Consider the following 21,759-nt stretch of genomic DNA (forward strand, 5'->3'; position numbering starts at 1 on the left):
CTGAGTTGCAGGCTACTGCTGGTGGCTGCAAAGACCCAAAGCTGGGCAGTTCTGACCTGTCCATTCTGCATTGCGCAGGGCTAGTGCTAGAAGTGACCAAATGGAAATAGGCCCTTGGTCCTGGTTCCCATGAGCCCCATATCCATGCACTGTGAGTGGGGTCGTGGTGATTTTGCCATCATAAGAGGAATGACTTTTGGGCACAACCACAGTGCCCACAGGCTGACGGGGCCTGAGCCTCCGCCTGTGCACAGGCCCTGCCGGTAAGTCCCGTCTGCCTGCGTGCCCGCCCACAGCCCGGGGGAAGGAGCAAGAAGGGGTTGTTAAGCCACAGGCAGTTCAGGCCCTGCTGTAACCCTGCTCTGGCCATTTCCCCTCTTGGAGCAGGTACACCTATGAGCGCATCGATGGGCGCGTGCGCGGGAACCTGCGCCAAGCTGCCATCGACCGCTTCTGCAAGCCCGACTCGGATCGCTTCGTCTTTCTCCTGTGCACACGGGCAGGTGGGCTGGGCATCAACCTGACCGCTGCCGACACCTGCATCATCTTTGACTCGGACTGGAACCCGCAGAACGACCTACAGGTAACGGGCTGGGCCGGACCAGGCTTCTGGGAGATCCTGCAGCATGGCTGCCGTCACTCGTGCAGCTGGGGAGAGACGGGCAGCAGCGCCCAGTTGTACTGGGCGTGGGGTGCCATGCTGGGAGAGCTGGCAGGAGGGCAGACAGAGGGGACATGTCATGGAGGAGGTCATGGTGTGGCTCTAAAAGCACAGGTAGGCCACAGACCAGGCAACACTTTGACCATACCTGGTGTTGGAAGGGGTGAAGTGTTGGGTGCCCCCATCTGCAGCCAGCCAGGGCTCCAGCCTGGGCCCTGTGTCCTTGGCCAGGGGTGCAGCAGTCTCCAATTCCTGCTCCACAGCCTTGAAGGCCTGGTGCTAACCAGCACCCTCTGGAGAGCCCTGCCTTGTCAGCCACAGGCACTAGGTGAGGGTGCTCTGGTGGATGGGAGCTGCCTGTGGCTCACGTGGGTGAGTGGTGGGTGCTGGTGCAGGATGCCACAAGCCACGCCATCCCCATCCTGCTGAGCTCCCTGTGCTTGACGCTGTGCTCTCTGCGCTCCCAGGCTCAAGCTCGCTGCCACCGAATCGGGCAGAGCAAGGCGGTGAAAGTTTATCGCCTCATCACCAGGAACTCCTACGAGCGGGAGATGTTCGACAAGGCCAGCCTGAAGCTGGGCCTGGATAAGGCCGTGCTGCAGGACATCAACCGCAAAGGCAGCACCAACGGGGTAGGTTGGCTGTCGGAGTGGGGCTGGGCACTGTGGGAGAGCTCTCCTCCTTCCCCTGCAAGTCACTGCCAAGTCAGAGCAGGCTGCTGGGGAGGAAGAGCGCAGGCCCGCACACTCGCATTGCTGCGGTTTGGCCTGAACTGCCACGGGGCAGATGTGTTGCTGTGTCTGGGTGACATGAACTGAAATTCCTGACAGTCCCTCAGGCAGCATTTTGAAGTGATCTTTGGTGCAGTGGGAGGTCTGGGTTGGCTTGGGGCTTCTCTGCCCTCCCTCCTGGGTCAAAGGGAAGAGCCTTCTCCTGCTGTGTAATGACCAGGGCAGCTGGCCAGACTGGTGATTCCCTCATGTTTTGGGCAGGTTCAGCAGCTCTCAAAGATGGAGGTGGAGGACCTGCTGCGGAAGGGTGCCTACGGCGCTCTCATGGACGAGGAGGACGAAGGATCAAAGTTCTGTGAGGAAGACATTGATCAGATCCTCCAGCGCAGGACACAGACCATCACGATCCAGTCTGAGGGGAAGGGCTCCACCTTTGCCAAGGTGTGCTGTGCTCCACTGGGAGGGAAGGGGGACACCCCCTGGGGTGGTAGGGGACTTGCTGGGAGCACGCAGGGCAGTAGTGGTGGGCTGACCTCTTGGCTGTGTATTGAGACATGTCTGCATGGAGGCCCGGCTCTCCTGCCTGTCCCGCTGTGCCCAGGAGTGAGACCTTCTTCTGTCTCGCTGGTAGTCATCAGAGCATTGAGGAGGGGGCCACCAGCCTGGGTAGGTGTTGTGAGGTTGCCCAGGAGGGTTCAGCTTGCCAGCTCTCCAGGTGCCAGGCAGTGCCAGGGTGTGCTCTGTCACTAGGCCAGCAGTGTGGACAGATGCAGAGCTGCTCTTGTCGGGGCACTAGGGTGGAGGGTTTGCTCTTCTGGTGGGCTGAGGACTCCTGGCTGTGGCAGCAGGCCATGGCCAGAGCTGTTGTGGGCAGGGTCAGGCCTCTCCTAGGGGAGGATGAGTTCAGAGCTCACTCCTTGAGTTTAAAGCCTGCATGAGATCCAGTCCTGAGCTGGGCAGATCTTCTACTCATGGGCTGAGCTAATTTGGTCCGGAGTCTGTCACCTCGCCTGCCCTTCTGGACACCAGTGCTGCCCCAGCGGGGTGCTTTGCCAAGCAGAAATGCAGGTGGAGACCTGGACTGCCGGTGGTGTGGGAAGGAGTTGTACCTTCAGCACAGCCCTCCCACAGCACAGCCCATCTCTGTCTCCAGACTCATTCTTGTGCTGCTCTGGGACCTGGTTCTGCAGGGAGATCCCAGGGTGGTGGTGGGACCCAGCTGCTGGCTGCATAATGCCCAAAACTGGGTGCTGCTGTGCCATGGTGCCCTGACAACTTTGCAGGAGAGCCCAAGGAGCCAGCTCTGTGCTACACTCATGGCTGGTGTCCACTGGGGGCGCCAAGGGCCATCTATTCCTCCTCTTGCAGGTGGCACAGCCCAGGCTCCGTTTCCAACGGGTCAGGCAGGATTGCAGAAGAGAGGGGTTTGGCTCCCTTAAACAAACACGGAGCCCCCTGGTGTGTGTCAGCATGGAGTATAACACCCCATGGCAGTGAGACTGCTTTGCAGACAGATGTGTTAGGATCTCTATATGGGGGAAGGCACATCTGGATGCTGAGTTGCACCCTGCTTACTCCTTTTCTTTCACTCCCAGGCCAGCTTTGTGGCATCAGGAAACAGAACTGACATCTCCTTAGATGACCCCAACTTCTGGCAAAAGTGGGCCAAGATAGCAGAGCTTGATACAGACGCCAAGAATGAAAAGGTAGGATCCAGCTCGTGGCCTGCGTGCCCCACAACTGATCTGACACCGCGTGGCATGGTCTCCAGGCAGGAGCTCTGTGCTTCCACTGTTCTCATGAAGGGATAGGTGTCAGACATCAGGAATTACTGTAAGGGAAGACTGACCTGTGAGTGCTCTCTGAAGCACCCATTACTTTAGCCACATGTTGGACTGCGTCTGTTTGATATTTTGGGATGTTCAGTCTGTGCTCCCGGCCACTCCCAAGCCTGATGAAGGGGCAGCAGTTGGGGCTGGCAGCGTGTGAGGGGAGGAGAGGATGAAACAGCCAGCAGAGTGGCATGCCCGCGAACCCAGCAGACTGGTATGACTGCTGTGTGTGAGCTGGAGCTGTGCCAGCGTTCCCACAGTACAGGCAGACACGAGTGCCTCCCGCTGCCAGCCAGGTTGGGTCCTGGCAGCCTGGCCAGCTGGGGCTGGGACTCCAGCATGGAGCAGTACCGGGATGGTCGCATGCTGCCCTCCAGGTGCCAGCTCTGGTCTCCTGGCTCCCTGGCTGTCTCACCAAGCCCAGAGACCTTTATTAGCTTGAGGCACACCAGGGCCAAGCTGCGGTGTGCCCTGGCAGGACACAAAGGGGCCCAAGTGCCAGCTCTTGCTGTGTCTGGGGATTGATGGGGTGAGCAAGGCTCTTCCCACGCTCGGGGGAAGCTGTGTTACCATTCCTCAGCTCAAACCCAAGTCCATGTGAGACCTGGCACCCCAGGCAGAGGGGAGCACTTGGCCTGGCAGCTCTGGAGGAGGCCAGACGAGCTGACATGAGTTTGTATACTCCAGCGCTTTGGGCCCTGGAGCTCACGGTGCTGGGCACCTTCATTTCACCGCAGCCCCCCGACTGCCAGCACCGCAGGTCTCGATGGCTAAGGAGGTGTGTTTGTCGTGGTGAAGCTCGGCAGGGGCTCCAGCTCTCCCAGCAGCAGGCAGAGGAAGCTGTGCTGCGTGTGACTGTGCCTGCTGGCCCAGGCTCCCTCTCCTCAGCTGGCCCTCCAGGCTCTTGGCAGGGCTGCAGCACCCATGGGCCTGTTCGGGGAGCCTTCAACCCAGCAGCAAGTCCAGCCATTTACTGACCTAGAAGCAAAGTGGACTTGCAATTAGCTGAGGCTGGTGGGGAGCAGGTAACATCAGAGCAGGCAGGTCCCTGGAATCAGTTGTGTGTCACGTGGTCCTGTTTAATGCCAAAATAATAACCATAATGACCACGCTTCTCAGCTGTGATTTATTCATAACATTTAATGTGTGGGTTCCAGCAGCAGCACAGGAGGATTTTGAGGAGCTGCAGTGGCATGACAGTGCTGAGACACTGCTGCTCAAGAGGCTTGTGTCAGGCACACTGGCACCCTCAAGTCCCAGCCTCTCACTGGCTTCGTGGATATGAGCACACCCCTGGAACTGGGAGCCCTCACTGAGCAAGCACTGGGCTGCGGTGCCGTAGTGGGAGCAGTGTACTGGCTGGGCTGGAGCAGGCGGTGGCTGCTGGCTGGAAGGCAGCACCTCTTTGCGGAAGAAATGTGTCTTTCTGGTGAATATGCCCGTACAGTGAGGGCTGTGAGGTGCTTTGCTGCTTCCCTGCCTCATTTGTGCTCCCAGACGAAGGCAGGTTGCAGAGAGGTTGAGTATTGTGGCTGTGGCACTGGGTTTGTCAGAGCATCGCTGTATGTGGGTGCTTGGTCTGGTTTGGGTCTCAGAGCTGTGTCTGTTGTGTTTAGGGCAGACTGGGGAAGAGGCTGCCAGGGGCTCATTGCATCAGGGGATGGACGCAGCCCTGCCTGGTCTCTGCAAATGCTCCCTCTTGCTCAGCTTCTCATCTCCTCTGAGCAGGAGGGTGCAAGCAAGGTCATTCAGGCCAGCTGGGTTTGGCCCTGACAGTGCAAGGGGTGTTGCAAAAGGAGCTCTGGCTTGGGCAGCTCCTCTGGTACTTCCCCCTGCTCCTACAGTGTCAAATGCTCCCTTGTGCTGCCTGTTGGATATTTTCCATATCCAACTAGCCATGTTCACCCGAGCCTGGGGGCTTGTTCAAAGACCGTGGGGGTCAAGCTCAATATGCAGGCATTGCTTTAGAAACAAACCTCTCTAAAAGCTGAATGTGAATAGGGGTGAAGGGAACTGCCCAGGGCTTCTCCTGGCCTGATGGAGCAAGTGGGGACAGGTGTGGATTGTGCCACTCCTTCCTCCATCAGCATTCGCATCCCTGCTGTCTTGCCTTCAGAGGTGGCCACGAGGAGCACAGCCAAGTGGATCTGGCAGGCCTGTCACCCTGCCCACGTGAAGGGGTTGCAGGCTCTAAATGGATGCTCCCGGGGTCTTGCCTCTTGCCCTCACTGGCAAATTGGTTTCTTCCCAGCAGTGGCCACGGGCAAATACAGCAGCTGGAGCTCCAGAAAGCTGTTGCTTGGCTTCTGGCCTGGTAGCAGAGCCATGGACGTGCCTCTGGGGACCATCTCCTGGGGGCAGCATCTTTGTTCTTGGCCCCTGCCTGCTCTGCCCATGAAGGGAGATCTGTAGCTGAGCGCTGAGATGGAGCTGGGAGGATTGGTGACTCTGCCTGTCGGGGAGTAGGATGGGTTCCCATCTCTCCGCTGGCCCTGCTGAGCTCATGGGCCTGACTGCAACCTGGGCCTCTCCTCTGGGCTCCTCCGCTGAGCGCTGGGTGCTGCAGCTGGCTTTCAGTGAGGCCCTGGGGCCTGCCGAAATGCCCGTTGAGGCAGCCACGCAGTAGATATGGTGTTAGACAGCAGGAACAGGGAGGCCCCACAGCTCTGCAGAGCTCACTGCTCTAGCAGGGAGAATGGGAGAGGGGGGGGGGGGTGTCCCACGTGATTGAAATACAGGCAGATTTAGATGACATGGATTCATTTGACAGGGTGGGGGGAAGGAGAGGAGGCAGGTGTGTGCTGTTTAATTTCATATTGCTCCCTCCTGCACCTTCTTGGAAGCTGCCTTTCCTCTTCCAGCCCACCTATGCCCCCCGACACAGAAATTGCACCGCCTCTAGCACAGCGCTAGGCACAGGCAGTGCTAGGAGGGCCAGGAGTATGATTCAGAGCTGAATCAGCAGCTGGTTGTCAGCAATTTGAGCCCAGAGGGCCTGATTTTCAGCCTGCCATCATTCAGGCTGAATTTTGTGCTGGCCAGGAATTGTCTCATGGGTGCAGGCAGAGCTGCATGCCGGTAATTTGGAGCAGGTATTCCGGTGGGAAGGTGATGGCGAGCCTTGGGGCTGGTGAGCCAGGAACCAGAGGTGTGAGCAGAGCAGGGTGGCAGTGCGGGGAAGAGGACGTACTGTGCCCTTATGGAAGGCAGGTGTTTCTGCCCATACCTGAGTGTGTTCTCCTCTCTGTCCCTTGCAGGAGAGCCTGGTCATCGACAGGCCCCGGGTGCGGAAGCAAACCAAACACTACAACTCCTTTGAAGAGGATGAGCTGATGGAGTTCTCCGAGCTGGACAGTGACTCGGACGAGCGACCCACGCGCTCGCGGCGCTTCAACGAGAAGACGCGGCGATACCTGCGGGCTGAGTGCTTCCGCGTGGAGAAGAACCTGCTCATATTTGGGTGAGGCTCGCCCCTTCCCAGAGAGCACGGCCACAGCCTCCAGCTGCCCCAGCACACACATGGGCCACTGGCTGCCCCAGCCACTTCCAGTCCGTCCTGCTTGCAGTGTCCCCTCCTTCCAGGAGTGACCTCCCTGGTGGGACCTGGGCTCTAAGCAAATGTTTGGGATGGAAGCAGAGTTAGGGGGGCAAAGCGTGAGCTGGTATTCAGCGCTTCCAGAGTCTGCTCCTGCCTCTGCCCTGTTCAGTCCTGGGCAAACCTCTCCCCCTCCCTGCTCCCATAATGTGGGGACAGAACACCCCTATGCAGGGAAGCTGGCAGGGCCGTGCCCCTGAGCGAGCTCCCAGTGAGAGGTGCTGGCGAGGTCTCTAGTTGCACAGGAGTGTTTACTCTGTCTGTGTTCTTGCCATTCCAGCTGGGGACGCTGGAAAGATATCCTGACCCACGGACGGTTCAAGTGGCACCTGAATGAGAAGGACATGGAGATGATTTGTCGGGCCTTGCTGGTCTATTGTGTCAAACACTACAAGGGGGATGAGAAGATTAAGAGTTTTATCTGGGATCTCATCACGCCGACAAAGGATGGCCAGAACCAGGCTCTGCAGAATCACTCAGGTATTGCGTGTTCTCTCTGCCATTGCACCTGTACCCATGGCTGCTGTGCCAGCCCATGGGGCTGAGGCTGCAGAATTCCAAGTGGAGCTGACTGAAACAGCCAGCAAGCGGTTGTGCTTGAGCACCACGACTCTCTCTGCACAGAGAAAGTGGCTGCCATGGGACTGACCTCCACACTGACCCTTAGAGCCAGCGACAGGAGCTGGCTGGGTGGGGGATACTGTCTCTGGGCTCCCAGTGCCATGACTGGTGCAGAGAAAGCCTTGTGGTGGGAGCGGAGGTGTCATCCTACTTTCAAGTGGGCACTGCTAGGTTTTCTCTGGCCTGTGGATACTGTCAGGGTTCCCCTGCAGAGGGGCACACTAGAGAGTGGGCTCATGGAGCACGGGTAACCGTTGGATGTGAGAGGCGTGAAGGTGCTTATTCCACTCGTAGCATAGGTGTGCCTGGCTGTTCCGCAGGGGACACGGCGTGGGTCACTGGGCAGGGACCCTGCCTGTGCCTGGTGGCAGCCCCAGCCCTGACGCCAACAGCTGAGACCACCAGATGCAGCACTCGCGGCTGCGCCGGGGAAGCTGGTGGGGCAGTCTGTGCAGCTGCCTCGCCCCAGGTCGCCAGCCTGTGTCTCCTCTCATCATGGTTCTTGTCCCAGACATACTGGTCTGCAGTGCCTGCCCTGATGGGTGTGAGTGCAGTGCCAGTTTGTCCCGAGACCTCTGCACTGCAGAATCCTACCCAGGTGGTGCTGCCTTCTCTCACTCCCTCTAACAGGACCCTTTATCTCAGGTTTAGCTGTGCTCTCCCTGTTCAGGGGACTTACACGCTTATTATCCAGTGTGTGTGAGGTCCGCATATTACACCACATGTCCGATTTGTAATTGCATCTGCATTCTGTTGGGTGGAGGTTTCCAGTGTATCCTCAGCTTCAGACAGGCGCCACCCAGAGCCTTCCTCAGCCCTGCCCTCCCACTGTCTCTGACTGCCTGGGCAGGGGGGCGCCGCAGATTCGCCTCCCTGCCTGCAGTGCAGCGTCTGCTCTCCATCGACGTCCCTTAGGACTGGAGCAGCACAGCCAATAGAGCCACCGTGCAAACGGCATCGTGCAGCCACTGTGGCTTTTGTCTGTAAGGATATGAAGAGGGAGCTGGTGCTGGCCCTGGGATCAGCTGGAGGGTTGTGGCCTGGGAGACACGGTCACTGCCCGTTCTGTGTCAGAGGACTGACCTAGCAGTGCAGTGCCTGCATCCTGCGCCTGTCAGGACAGGTGAGTTGGGCTGGGAGGGCCGGCTGGGAGAAGCCACAGCGCTTCCTCGGGGTGCTCAGAGCCCCACGGCTGCGTGCTGCTGGTTGTGCACTTGTGGTCTGTGGCGCAAGGTGAGTAGCGAGGAGGCTGGGACTGTGCAGCCTGATTTTGGCATCAGGGAGCCAGGCTGAAACCTGGGGTTCTGTTTCGATGTGGTGGAGCACAAGGAGGGCTGTTCTGGAGTGCTGTATGTTACTTGGTGCTTAAAACCTGACATCACCATTTCCTTCTGTCTGGAAGTGTCCAGCTGGCTTTACAGTGTGAGGACCAGCACGTGGCCTTCAGCAGCTTCTTTCAGTTACTCCAATCACTTCCTACAATGTGAGCCACTCTGGCAGTGCTGCCTCCTGCCCTTGCCACACAGCCCTGCCCAGAGCGGTGCTGGGACTGGACTTGAGAGCCCTGTGGGGAGCAGAGCAAGAGTGAGAAATTGGCTGATATGAATGGGCTTGATTTAGATAGTGTCAAGTAACGAACAAGCCATGGTTTCAGTGGAGGGTCAGGAATGCTTTAGTGCAAGAGCAGCACTGAAATTGGATATTTAGCAGAGAGAAGCAACCAGGAGCTTCTCCACCAGCTCTTCAGAATGGCTTTTCCCACCTGTGAAACCTCCATGTGGTCTTGGCCAGAGGAACATCAAAACCATCTGGCCTAACCTCAGGAGCTGGAGGAGAGCAGAACACTCCAGTGTAGAGCAGCCACACGACAGGTGCTGCTGTGGCTTGCCAAGGAGCCTGAGGTACCACTCGTGCTTGCAGAGAGCTGACCAGGCGAGACATGCTCTGGGCCTCCCTGGTGTGCAGAAAGCAACAGCAACCTCCAGCCCTTGCTGGTGCATCCTGGGGATTTTCCTTCTCAATCCTGTATCTGTGTGGCTGTGAGGGGTAAGCATGGCACGTGGGCAGCCCAGGTCAGACATCTGCTGTGATCCGGCCCCGTCCTGCCTTCTGTCCTGGAAGAGGCCGAGCTGCTGAGGACACAGCATTTGCCCAGAGTTCGTCAGGCAAATTCGATGCTGGAGACAGGAGCCCTGGTCTCCACTGCAGGCCTCCAGAAGCCACCTGGGCTGGAGGCCTTGTCCTGTTGTGGAGCTGCAAACTTTATGCAGGTGTAGAGGACATGGCAACTCTCTCTCTTCTTCCATGGTGTTGCAAGATGAGATGGATGGGATGGGACTGCTGAGGCACTTCTTTCCCCTTCATGCACATAGGCAGGAGAGGACATCTTCAGGACCCTGCCTCAGAAACGCCTGCCCAGCGAGGCAGCTCATCCCTCTTGTGAGACTCCAAACAATAGTGACTCCGTCAGGAGTTGTTTCCGCATTCTGCTGTGAACTTGCACCTTATTTCAAGGTTGAAAATGTGTTTAATTTTCAGCTCCAGCCCCTGGATCTCATTTTATCTTTGTCAGCCAGATGGGACTGCGTTCCTTTTCCCTTTGGCATCTTTGCTAAGTGTAAATGCCCCCTGCAGTGATCTGGTTCCCATGCAGCCCTCCTCCTGATGCATGCAATAGGAAACAATCCTTACAGATCAGATCATCAGGATTATCTTCTGGTCTTTGATCATTTGGGATCCTCTTGTTTGAACTCTTGTCCCAAATCACTGTGTTGCCCCCATAGGGTGGACTTCAGAGCTGTCTGTGGTGTCTAGGTAAAGCTCTAAGAGCCATGCCTGGGACCAAGGTCCCTTCCGTCCTTCTTTGTGATGGTTTTATACATCAAGGGACCATGTTGTCCTTTGGGCTTAGCATTGCACTGAGAACTCACAGCAATTAACTTTCTGTCATAGTCACCAAGTTTTTCTCGGAGAAGGAGCCTTCTGTGCTCTGTGTTTGCCCCATGCACCTCCCCCACCCTCTGACCTGCAGCCAGGAGCTTTGCACGGCCTCCTCCAGCTCCTTGGCCCTGCTGCCCTGCCTGGGCACTGCAGCACCAGAGACACTTCGCCGCGGTGCCCGGCCTGGCCCCCGGTGCTCACTGGCTGCCACTTGCTGTTACAGGCTTGTCAGCCCCGGTGCCCAGAGGCAGGAAGGGGAAGAAGACAAAGAACCAGATGCTGCTTCCCGAGATAAAGAACGCAGACTGGCTGGCCACCTGCAACCCCGAGGTCGTCCTGCATGACGACAGTTACAAGAAGCACCTCAAGCAGCACTGCAACAAGTGAGTGTGGGAGCCCACGCCCGCTTGTGGAGGTGGTGGGCTGAGGGCCTTAGCATGGGGAGGGTGGGAGGGAGCTGCAAAGGGCTCACAGCCCGTGCAGGATCACGATGCTCCAGCTGCTGGACCGCTCTCAGGTGCTCCTCCAGCTAATGGGACCTGTGCCCTGAGCAGCAAACCTCCGGCCGCAGGGCCCCCGCAGATGGCCCTGGGCTGGGCACTGTGGTGTGACACCACATGGCCAGTGCCTGTCCTGCTTTGAGAAAGTGGGTCCTCCCACATGGGGAAACATGGTGTCGAGCGGGTTTCCCTGGCCTTGCTGACCCTCGGGCTGTCCCTCTGCAAACGCTCTGGGGAGGGGCATTGAGCCAGGCCCTCGGCTGGCATCTGGGCACCTGGTGCTAGCGTGCATTCCTCTCTGCTGCCCGGGCCAGGGTTCTCCTGCGGGTGCGAATGCTGTACTACTTGAAGGCTGAAGTGCTTGGGGAGGCCGCGGACAAAGCCTTCGAGGGGACCCCCGCCAGGTAGGACCTTACGGTGACACCTGCGATGCTTCTCAGGGTGGTGGTGGCAGCGCTTGAGCACCGCCACAGCCATCCAGCCCAGCCATGTCTGGTCTTACCATGGTTCTGGGTGAGTCAGACCCCATGGTCGTATCCCCAGGTCTTGCTTAGGCAAAACTTCATCCTTAGACAGCAACTCTGCCTGAGCAGGGAGTGCAGCCATGACAGCCCTGTTGAGGCAGTTCTGAGGCTGTAGTGCCAGCCTGGGGCGTGGAGAGGACACGCAGGGACACCCTGCAGCCTCCATGTGCTGCCTGACAAATTAGCCATTGATCCAAAGTTGGGAGCCCACAAAGACTGTGCCTGGTTCCCAGGACCAGGCCTCAGAGCAGAGTATGCCCCATTGCTGTGGCCTGCAGTCACTTCCCAGCACTGAGGACAAGGGAGCCAACAGGCTCTGTTACTGCCAGTGAGCCTGCGGCCTGACAGCTCCTGCCCTTCCTGCAAAGACTCAGCTCTTGGTGCTTTAGAGAGAAGTGTGATATGCAGAGCTTCATTTCCTAGAGCAGGGGCTGCTGCCTTCCCCAGCACAGCTCCTTCAGCATGAGTCTGTACAGAGGGGATGTTGCAGCCCACCCCTCCAGACATGCTGTTCTTTTGGGGCTGGTAGCTTTGAAGTGGTTTCCCCCAGGAGATGTTGTTCAGATCAGACAGGATCTCCAGTCCTCCGGTGTTGCTTGGGTGAGAGGGGAGAGGGGCTATGCAGCCTCTCCGTCTGTGGAGAAAGAGGGTGGGGAAGGCAGTGGGTTGTGGTGGAGCCAAGGCTCCAGCTCTCTGACCCCAGGGAGATGTGCAGGCCAGGCCACGGCAGGGCCCCAGGCCAGCCTCGCATCTATTAGCTGTCCCCAAGCCAGCGAGTGATGGCTCCTCTCTTCCCCCTGCCCCTGCCCAGCAGTGCCCAGTGCACTCCAGCATCTGGTGAAGCTGGCAGAGGGGCATTTATACCTTGTCTGCCGCAGGGAGCTGGATGTGCTGCTGCCGGACATTGACTATGTGGAGATCCCTGTGGACTGGTGGAACGCCGAAGCCGATAAATCCCTGCTCATCGGCGTCTTCAAGCACGGTGTGTACCCAGCTTGTCTGGCGGGTGCCGGAGCATGAGAGGGACCCAAGTGGAGAACCTGGCCAGAGCTCTGGTACCTGGAGGGGACATCGCGTCAGTTTGAGGGGGCAGAGCCACAGCCATGCACCAGAGCCACCCAGGGCCAAGGCAGCTCTCCCCAGGCGCCAGCCCCTGCGGTGCTGCTGGCGCGTTCAGGTGGTGGGGCAGGCACACTGCGGTGCCCAGGGTGGCCGTGGCCGGTCTTGTGGCAGACTCTTCTGGTTTGCCACGTGAGGGCAAGGAGGAAGACACAGAGCCTCTCCTGGCATCCCCAGCCTTGTCGTGAAGTCCCCCTGTGGCCTCCAGGAGCCACAGGACTGTTGGCTCCCAGCTGCAGTCTGCTGCAGGTGCTGTGCACAGCTCTCGGGGTGCTGCACTGCCAACCGGGCAGGGCTGCCTGGTGGGACGGAAAGGCTGACCTTTCTCTTTGCCTGCTGCCCAGAGACTGCAGAGCAATTAGCAGCTTTTGGGAAAGTGTTCTGAATTTCTGGGGTGAGACTGGCTCTCACAGCAGCACAGAACAGAGAGTGAGAGCTGTGTCCCACAGAGGAGGAGGTTTGCCTGAACCAGTCTCAGGCCTGGCTTTGTGCTGTCTTTCTCCTTTCTGATGGCCCGTGGCGGTTGGCAGGTTACGAGAGGTACAATGCCATGCGGGCGGACCCAGCGCTGTGCTTTCTGGAGAAGGTGGGCATGCCGGACGAGAAACTGCTTTCTGCGGAGCAGGGCGTCAGCGACGGGGCCCAGGACACTGCCGAAAGGTGGGCAGGGGATGGAGCCAAGCTCTCGGGGGCTGTCTGGCTCGCTCCTGGGGACCGTGGTAGCAGTCGGGCAGTGCTGTGGTGTGTGCTGTGCACAGGAGGAGGAAGGAAGCAGACCGTGTGTCTGAGCACAGTGGGCAGGAGGAAGGCAGCGGGGAGCTGGCTCCCCAATATGAGGCGGAGGGATGGCATGAGCACCAGTTCTTCACTCCCTCCTGCTGATGACTGGCACAGCCAAGGGGGCTCTGCTGCTGCTACAAGACACTAATCCACTGTTTAACCCAGGGGCAGCATGGAAAAGGAAGAGAGCAGTGGAGAAAAGCTAGAGGGGCTGCCAAAGCAGGAGGTGAGTGTGATTCATGGTGATGGATGCACATCTGCTGCTGCCCAGCCTGCCCTTCCACCCCGTGCTGCAGGCTTGGCTCCATCAGCTCTGCTGCGGGACGCTGTGGGACCAGCGCTGCTGGTGACCCTGCTCCGTCCTGGCTTAGCTGTGCCATGCACGGGCTCTGCCCCGCGCTGTCTGCGTCGTCTCTGCTCGCTAGAGCCCAGCTTCTGCTGTTGCCTTGGTGTGTTTTCCTGCCTTGTGGGGAGCTGACAGGGACTGAGGGCTGGGGACGCCAGGGTGCTGCCTCCTGCACTTGGCTTCAGGAGCCACATGGGGCCCTGGCAAAGGAGTTGGGCAGAGAAATGCCCTGTGGGAGAGGAAGAGTAAGTGAGGCAGCATGGGAGGGTGCAGGGTTCGTTTCAGCAGCAGAGGCCGTTGCAGTGCCCCTGTCCTGGGCAGTGGCACTACAGCCTGTGTCACTGTGGTGCACCTTCCCTCTAGGCCCAAAACGGACAGCACTGCCCCACTGAGCTGTCACCTCCCCTGTCCGTGCTGCTCTGATCCCATGTGCTGAGGGTAGCCAGCGACTGCAGCCCGAGGGCACGGGACTCGTGGCCCTGCCTGTCCTGCCACCCCGTACCCTGCCAGGGCCGGGTGGGCTGCAAGTACAGGGGGCTCTTGCAGGGCTGGAGAGCCCTCTCTGATGGTTTCCTTCTGCAGGACATCGTGGCTGCTGGGGTGGGCGAAGCCAGTGAGAAGCGGGACGAGCCAGCGGCAGGTGAGGCCGTATCTCCCGCGGCGCAGCACGTGGCTGCCCAGGGGCTGGCACGGCACAGCCGGAGCCAGGGCGCTGAGGCAGGCACTGCCGGGTGGGAGGGACACGCTGCTGGGGTGGGGGGACGCGCTGCTCTGTGTTAGTGGGTGAGGTAGTGTATACTGGGCAGGGTCCTGTCAAGGGCCCTCCCATGCAGAGTCTTCTGTGACCCAGGGATGGGCCCTGTGGCAGGGCAGCCAGGGTCCTGAAAAAGAGTGTTTCCAGCCAAAGCCGGCTGGGGGTGACCAGAAGCCATTAGCCTGCCCTTGCCCGTGCAGTTGCCTGCATGAGATGAGCGTGCAGGGTCTCTGCAGTGCACAGTGTTGGCAGATGCCATGGGCTGGCTGGCCCCACTGTGGAGCTGGGAGCTGCAGTCCTCTCCCATGCATGGGCTGTCCTGGAGACATCATTCCTACCCTGATCTCTGCCTCTGGGCTCTCTCTGAAGGAAGCTCAGACATGGTGAGGTTGTGAGCCAGCAGCTTTTGGTGTACAGAGGCCCAGGAATGGTCACCACAGCCCCCCACTCATGACCGTGATCCCTGATGTCCCCCGTGGGAGGGGGAGGGCAGGAGGGAGCTCTCAGAGCCAGCTGGAGGGACGCGGGAACCTGTGGCTTTGAGTGTGTGTTAAATACTAATGTCCTTGCTGATGTTTGAAGCCCAGGATGGCTCCGACTCAGACAGATCCTGCTGGCCTGTCTCATCTGCTCTCACAGCCAGACTGCGGAGGCTCGTCACCGTCTACCAGCGCTGCAACCGCAAAGAGCTGCCTCCTCGTGCCGAGATGCTTGTGCCCGGTAACCATGGATACTGGCTGCAGGATGAGATGTTCAGGAGAGCCTCCGAGATGGACTCGGTGAACAAAGAAATGCAGAAAAGGTGATGCAGCAGAGGGTCCTTTCCAAAGCTGATTTAGGCCAGTCCTGGGTTTACCCAGGTAAATGTCACCACGGCTGTCCGTGCAGCCAGCTGCCCTTGTGACAGAGGTGCGTGGGTCCTCGCTGGGCAGGGAATGCTGCTCCCAGCCACAAGGGAGCCTTGTGGCTCCGGCAGCCAGCCCAGCCAGGGAGCAGCTGGTGACACGGTGAAAGGAAGGCAGGGGACAGCTCTTCAGGGTCAAATCTAGGATCTCCTGGGCCAGGGATTGCCCCCAGCCCCAGCAGAATGGGTGCTGCTGAGCAGTATTGTGCATTTGGGACACACCATGGGTGAGGGGTGACGGCTGAGTGCTGTCACAGCCCCTGTGCGTAGCCTTTCTGACCCTTGTGGCTCTCACATTAGCAGTCTGCTCGTGACCTCAGGAGCCCAGTGGTGGCATGTCCTGGTTGTGGTGTGCTCCCATTTCGTTTGCGTCCCAGTAAGTGGAAGGATGGTGGGACCATCCTGGCACCCTGAGTGGCTCTCTGCAGAAACCAGGGAGGGTATGTGGCAGGGTGATGCTGCCTCCATCACTGCCAGTTCCCAGTGCGCAGCCCTGGGACTTCCTGAACTGCAGGGGCTCTCTGTGGTCACCAGTTCTCGATGGCTTTGACTCCTGTGAACCTGTCCCCGTTGCAGGAACACATGTAACCGCTTGGTATCTGCTGCCCTCTGATCTCTGTTCACAGCCTCCTTGTATGGCAGCTGCTCCAGCCCACTGATCTTCCCTCTCTGCTTCCTCTGGACCTCTTCCAGTTGCACCATCCCCTCTTCAGAGTGGGGACATCAGTGGTTGTGGTGTGGATGCCACAGCCTGGTATTTCCTGCTCCTTCATTCCATGGGCTTTTTTTTTTTGGGTCTCCTTAGAGGAGTGTCCTAGGCAGTTTGCCACCAGCCTTTAGTTCAAGGCCTTTCAACAAACTCGCCATTGGGCAACTTGATTTTGATCATTGGGGGTTTTTATTAGCTTTCTTTTTGTTATTCTCTTTTTTGGAATGAAATATCACTGCAGAGGGCTCACGGTCCCTGGGAGCAGGGGTGGAAATGCTGGTCTAGGTGTATTTTGGTCAGCTGGGGAGTGCTATGGGTGCTGTCACCCTGTCTGCTCTCCCTTGGCGTGTCCCAGCTGCTTGCTGGTGCTGGCTCAGAGCCACAGTTCAGAGGAGCTGAGATTTGACTTTAAACTCTTCAGCCCACAGCACTCCGCTTTCTCTGTTGTGACCTGCTCCTGCGCTTGCCCTGCAGTTTGCACCCTGCTCTGTTCTCTGTGGCCTGTTTCTCTGTGCTCTTGCTTGCCCCAGGGTGTATTTGCCCAGGACGCTCTTTGCCACCTCTGTCTTAGATCATTCCTTTGAGTGATCCTTACAAGGTGAAAACTCAGAGAGTCCAAGCCAGAGTGAAAGTTGTGCTCTAACAGTGCTGTAACTGAACCCCCCCTGTCACCACGGCTGCTTTCCATCAGTGGGGAGGGGGTGACACCCACCCCTGGCACCCAGGAGCCCACAGGAGTCAGCAGGGTGGATGGTGTTTGTTACTAGGATCCTCACAGCAATGAACCCTGGTCCCAGTTTCCCTCTGGAAGAGGCTGGATGAGAGCTGTCTCTGCAGGACCTTTGTTTCTAATTCCTGGTACAGAGTTGGGCTCTCCATGGAGGTGATGAGACAACTCGATGTGGCAGGGAGTGAGTGGGTGAGATAGGTTTGTGGCTCCACAGAAGCTGCTGGAGCCTGTGCCCGATCAGCAGCACAGGCAGGAGCTGCACTTGGTGTTTTTTCAAACAGCTGGAAGTGTAGTTTCAACAGCGAGCTGAGCGCCAGAGGGCCCGTGGCCTTTGCTCCTTCTCACTATGTGCGGTGAGGCAGAGGATCTCAGGTTGCAGTGATCTCCCCGGTGTGCTCCTCCTGGCAGCTCCCCCAAAACTGGTGGGCAGTAACTGGGTAGTCCTCTCTGAGCCTCTCCACCTGTGGCCTTGCCCATGTTGGGACCAGAACGTGTCTCAGTGGTGTTCATGTCTCCTCCTTGCCCCACAGGTGGACCAGGAGGGAGCAGGCAGATTTCTACCGCACTGTCTCCTCCTTTGGGGTTATCTATGACCAGGAGAAAAAGATCTTTGACTGGGCCCAGTTCCGAGCCATCTCTCGACTGGAGAAGAAGACAGATGAGAGCTTGGAGAAGTATTTCCACAGCTTTGTGGCCATGTGCAAGAATGTCTGTGGTGTCCCACTGTGGAAAGATGATGGTGAGTGGAATTGCATGGCCTATGAAGAGGTAAAGGTAGGTTCGTGTAGCTGTAGGTCAGAAATGGTCCCACTGCTCTTGTGGAGCAGGTGAGCAAGGGAGGAGTTTCAGTGACAGTTGGAGGCAGCCAGACACCAGACAGGCTGTGGGCTTGCAGAAGCCACGTGCGTTTCTGGCTGCCTTGTCACCAGCATGTACCACCTCCCCAGCACAATGAGAAGGTAGGGCAGCCCTGTGGGCTCCAGCCCCTGCTCTCACAGGTCTCACAGAGCTCTCCCATGAAATCACAACCAATTCTATCCAAGACAGCAACCTCTAGATGTGAGGGAGGAGAAGCAGAGAAGCAGCAGATCACATCTCCTCCACACTGGAGCTGGGGGTTGTTTGGGCAGTCTATATTGCTGCTTTCTTGCTGACCATCTCCCTGCTGGCGCTGGGCGGAGTCCGCACCGTGCCTGTGCGGTGGCGTAGCTGACTAGAGAGCTCTGCTACCAGGTAAAGGGAGTCTGAACCCACCGCAGGAGGCTTGGGAAGCCTGGCCAACAGGCAAGACCTCCATTTTCTTAGAGTGCCCTGCAGAGCCCCAGTGCATTGGCACCATGCAGGACATGGCAGGTGAAAAGCTGCTTGGGGGCTATTTAAGCACAAAGTGATTTGCTTGTAACAGCAGCAGAAAGAATTTCATCTCAGACCTGGCAGGATGTCTGGTCTCAGGTGCAGTTCCTTGGGTGTCTGTGTTAATCACAGAACGTCAGGGGTTGGAAGGGACCTCGAAAGATCATCTAGTCCAAGCCCCCTGCCAGAGCAGGACCACCTGGAGTAGATCAAATGCCTTAGGTAGGTGTTCCTCATCAAAAGAGCTGAGGGACTCTTCCCTGAGAACCTGCTGAAGGGCTACCAGAGGCTCAGACCCCAGGGAGCCGCTCTGCCAGCAGCTCCAGGCAGCTCCAGCACCGCTGGTGCTGATGGAGCAGAGCTCAGGCAAGACTGAAATCTCCTGCAGCCGAGTGCCGCTCTTTGTCCAGCTAAAGTCGAGGGAATGTGTCCATTTGGTGGCAAATGAATGGAAGGTGGTGAGACTGGGAAAAGAAGCCTCAGCGGTGGCTACAAGTACTCCCCCCCTCCTCACCTGCAGTCTGAGCGAGACTCCCCTTGCTCATCACTGGCTCTGAGTAGCTCTCATCAATCTGTATAATGGGGCCTTGGCTTTTCTGTCCCTGCTGTAGGTCCCCCAGACCCTGACATCTACGTGGAGCCCATCACGGAGGAACGTGCTGCCAGAACCCTCTACCGTATCGAGCTTCTGCGAAAGGTGCGCGAGCAGGTGCTCAGGTGTCCGCAGCTCCACGAGCGGCTCAAGCTGTGCCGGCCGAGCCTCTACCTGCCGGTGTGGTGGGAGTGTGGCAAACACGATCGGGACCTGCTGATCGGCACTGCCAAGCATGGCCTGAATCGCACTGACTACTACATCATGAATGACCCCCAGCTGTCTTTTTTAGATGCATACAGGAACTATGCCCAGCATAAAAGAATGGGGCTGCCAGGCCCAGAAACCTTGTGCTGCCTTTACCAGACTAACTCCAAACTCTACAGTTCCCCTCTGTACAGCCAGGTGGACCGGACTTGTGAATCCGTGGAGAATGAAGCTGAGAGTCGGATCAAGCAAGAAACTGTAGACAGCGCTATGTCCCAGGCTGGGGGGAGTCCACCAGATGCAAACTGTGAAACATTCATGTCTAAAGTCCGGGACATCATTTCCAGTAACTATGATGAGAGCTCTCTGCCAGACTCATTGGTGTGCATGATGTACGACGAGAAGGCCTGTAACAGTGAGCAAAGCTCCCTTGCCCGAGACAGCCCGAGTTGTACAGACGTTGGCAGCAGTGTTGCTAAACTCTCTGAGGGCAAGGTAGAGGGAGACGAGGATCCGTCCAGCTGCGATGCAGATGCCATGAGAGAGACACCCTTCCTGGAGGGTCTGCAGGTGGACTGTGACCGAATGGACAGTCAGAATGAGGAAGCTGAGCCTTCACCTTCTACCCCCGAAAGCGACCCTCTGCAGAGCGTACCAGCAGAGCTCTGCGAAGGCTTGCAGCAAAAGGGAGACCCCACCAGCCCTGCACCAGTGCTGCCTGAGCACGGCGCCATGGAAGGGGTCATAAGCATGGGGCTCTACAGTCCCAGTCTTCATAACTATGAAATAAAGGTTCCTCCTGAGCAGAGATTCATCAGTCTGCTGCAGGAGAAAGGAATGGAGGCAAAGTCAGGGCCAAGTCAGAGCCACAGCGAGGAAGATGAGGAGGAAGAAGAGGACGACGATAACTCTGAGGCAGCAGCAGATGTGGAAGGCTTGAGTGGTCCCAGGACCAGGGCCGGTTGTGACCCCGAAGCTAATGAACTGAGGGGCGAGGAGCAGAGCTCTGGCCTCCCCACACCCGAGGACACTTGCCCAGAAGATGTGAATGGCGAGAGGGAGTCCCTGGGGCTGGGGACACCCGAAGGGCTGGGGGTGCCTGGGCCGGAGGGCAGGGAGGACCGTGGCCTGGATGAGGAGAGCACTCTGCAGCACTCACCGGGCCAGGTTCAGAGCCAGGCTTTCAGCCTGCCTACACCTCTGCTGGGGGCCCCGGGGACAGAGACCCCCCATGCTGGGGGGGATGCCTGGGGCCGAGGGGCTGAGGGGCAGGCAGGCTGCAGGGAGGCCCTGCACCCCGAGCCCCAGGGGGTGAAGCAAGAAGAATGTGAGAACAGAGATGGGGAGAAAGCCAGCAGCAGCCAGAATCAAGGTACGGTCCTGAGAGCTCCCTCTGGTTGACAGTCACCTGCGGCTGCGGTGGGAGGGACCTGTTGTCCTCCCTGCAGAGACAAAGCCTTGGGGCTGCCGAGCCCCTGGAGCAGCCTCCCCTCTGCAGGAGCTGAGGTCCCTCTAGCTGATGTGACTGGGGGACAAAGGGTTGGTGGCTGCGTTTGCAGTGGGGGTGGCCAGAACCTCCCACCCTGACCCCCAGCAGCCCCTCTGCCATGAGCATCCCATGGAATGCAGGACATCCTTCCCTTCCTAGCACAGGGCACTGCCTGGTGAGCAGCTCCTTCTGGAAAGGCGTGTGCCCTCCTCCTCACCCGCCTGGTGTATGGGGGTGGTCAGGGATGGGGGCCACTGCAATGCAAGCCCCCCCCGACTTAGCCCAGGGGAGTGCTGGCCCTTCCTGAGCAGCATGAGCTGCCTGCCATGACCCAGGGCTGCTGCATTTCTTGGGGGCTGGTTGGGGAATGGGCCCTCGTGGAGCCAGCTGGGCACTGGGCTGGGAAGGCGTGAGGAGTCGCTCCCGCCTCGAGAGGGTGAGAGAGGCAGGGCAGTGATGGGTTCTGTTCCCTGTCGCTTTCTCAGATGGTCCAGAGAAGTACTTGGAGGAAGAGAGCAAGAGTTCTGCCTCTGTCCTGCCCGGGGAGATTGATGACCTTCAGGATGCCCGGGCACCGACCATAGCCCAGCTGCTGCAGGAGAAGACACTTTACTCCTTCTCTGAGTGGCCTAAGGTGAGCTTAAAATTAACACTGTTTGTATTGCAAGGTTGCTGCATAGTCCTGACCAGCAGTGGCTTACACGGCCCCAGCTCTGCCTCCTGGTCCTCCACACGCAGCTCCCCACAGATGCTCTAACTGGGGTGTTCTTCCCAAGCACCCATGCCATGGACACACTTAGCCCAAAGCAGTTCCCTGCCCAGCTGAGGTCACCAGGGCTGAGTTTGTCTTTAATCCTGAGATGACATCCACGAGTCAGTCCCAGCCTGCCACCGTCCAATTCTCTTTGCAGGACCGTGTGATCATCAACCGCATTGACAACATCTGCCATGCCATCCTGAAGGGCAAGTGGCCTTCCTCCAGCCAGCAGTTTGAGACACAAAGCCTGCTGACTCCAGCAGTAGCTAGCAATGCCGGCAGCAGGAACAGCTTTGCTGAGTCGGAAGCCCCTGATCCCGGCTTCAATAACAGGGTGTTAATCTCGCAGGTACAAAAGGTGAGGGGGGCCCTTGGGCAGGGGCAGGCTTGGGACTCTGGGGTGAAGCATAGCCCAGAAGGGCTCAGGAGTTTCCCAAGTGGGGCCTGGGTTTTCACTGCCTCTTGGTCCCGCTTGTGGTGTATAACACATCACTTAAGCCACTTGGTCCCCTGCACTGAGGGCTCCCGGTGAGCTCCCCGTGATCCCAGCCCCTCGCCAGCCCTGCTCCTCTCCTGGGAAGGCGGCTGTTCTGCAGCAGCTCTGCAGCCTCTGCG

The 21,759-nt window shown here is 58.4% G+C and overlaps 1 protein-coding gene across 1 annotated transcript in view; it reads left to right on the top strand.

The window, feature by feature from the left end:
• The window catches only part of CHD6 (chromodomain helicase DNA binding protein 6), a 49,597-nt gene that overhangs the window by 19,748 nt on the left and 8,090 nt on the right, over positions 1-21,759 (top strand). Inside the window, exons 16-32 of the mRNA XM_086474936.1 lie at positions 388-583; positions 1,129-1,293; positions 1,654-1,833; positions 2,988-3,098; positions 6,482-6,684; positions 7,100-7,299; positions 10,604-10,763; positions 11,195-11,284; positions 12,283-12,386; positions 13,054-13,183; positions 13,469-13,529; positions 14,232-14,289; positions 14,986-15,205; positions 17,277-17,485; positions 18,711-20,270; positions 20,873-21,021; positions 21,299-21,502. Coding sequence (XP_086331062.1) covers positions 388-583; positions 1,129-1,293; positions 1,654-1,833; positions 2,988-3,098; positions 6,482-6,684; positions 7,100-7,299; positions 10,604-10,763; positions 11,195-11,284; positions 12,283-12,386; positions 13,054-13,183; positions 13,469-13,529; positions 14,232-14,289; positions 14,986-15,205; positions 17,277-17,485; positions 18,711-20,270; positions 20,873-21,021; positions 21,299-21,502 — 4,000 coding nt within the window. The remainder of the gene's footprint in view (positions 1-387; positions 584-1,128; positions 1,294-1,653; positions 1,834-2,987; positions 3,099-6,481; positions 6,685-7,099; positions 7,300-10,603; positions 10,764-11,194; positions 11,285-12,282; positions 12,387-13,053; positions 13,184-13,468; positions 13,530-14,231; positions 14,290-14,985; positions 15,206-17,276; positions 17,486-18,710; positions 20,271-20,872; positions 21,022-21,298; positions 21,503-21,759) is intronic.

The sequence above is a fragment of the Leptosomus discolor genome, chromosome 17, assembly GCF_034619465.1.
Source record: "Leptosomus discolor isolate bLepDis1 chromosome 17, bLepDis1.hap2, whole genome shotgun sequence".
In the NCBI taxonomy this organism is placed as follows: Eukaryota; Metazoa; Chordata; class Aves; order Leptosomiformes; family Leptosomidae; genus Leptosomus; species Leptosomus discolor.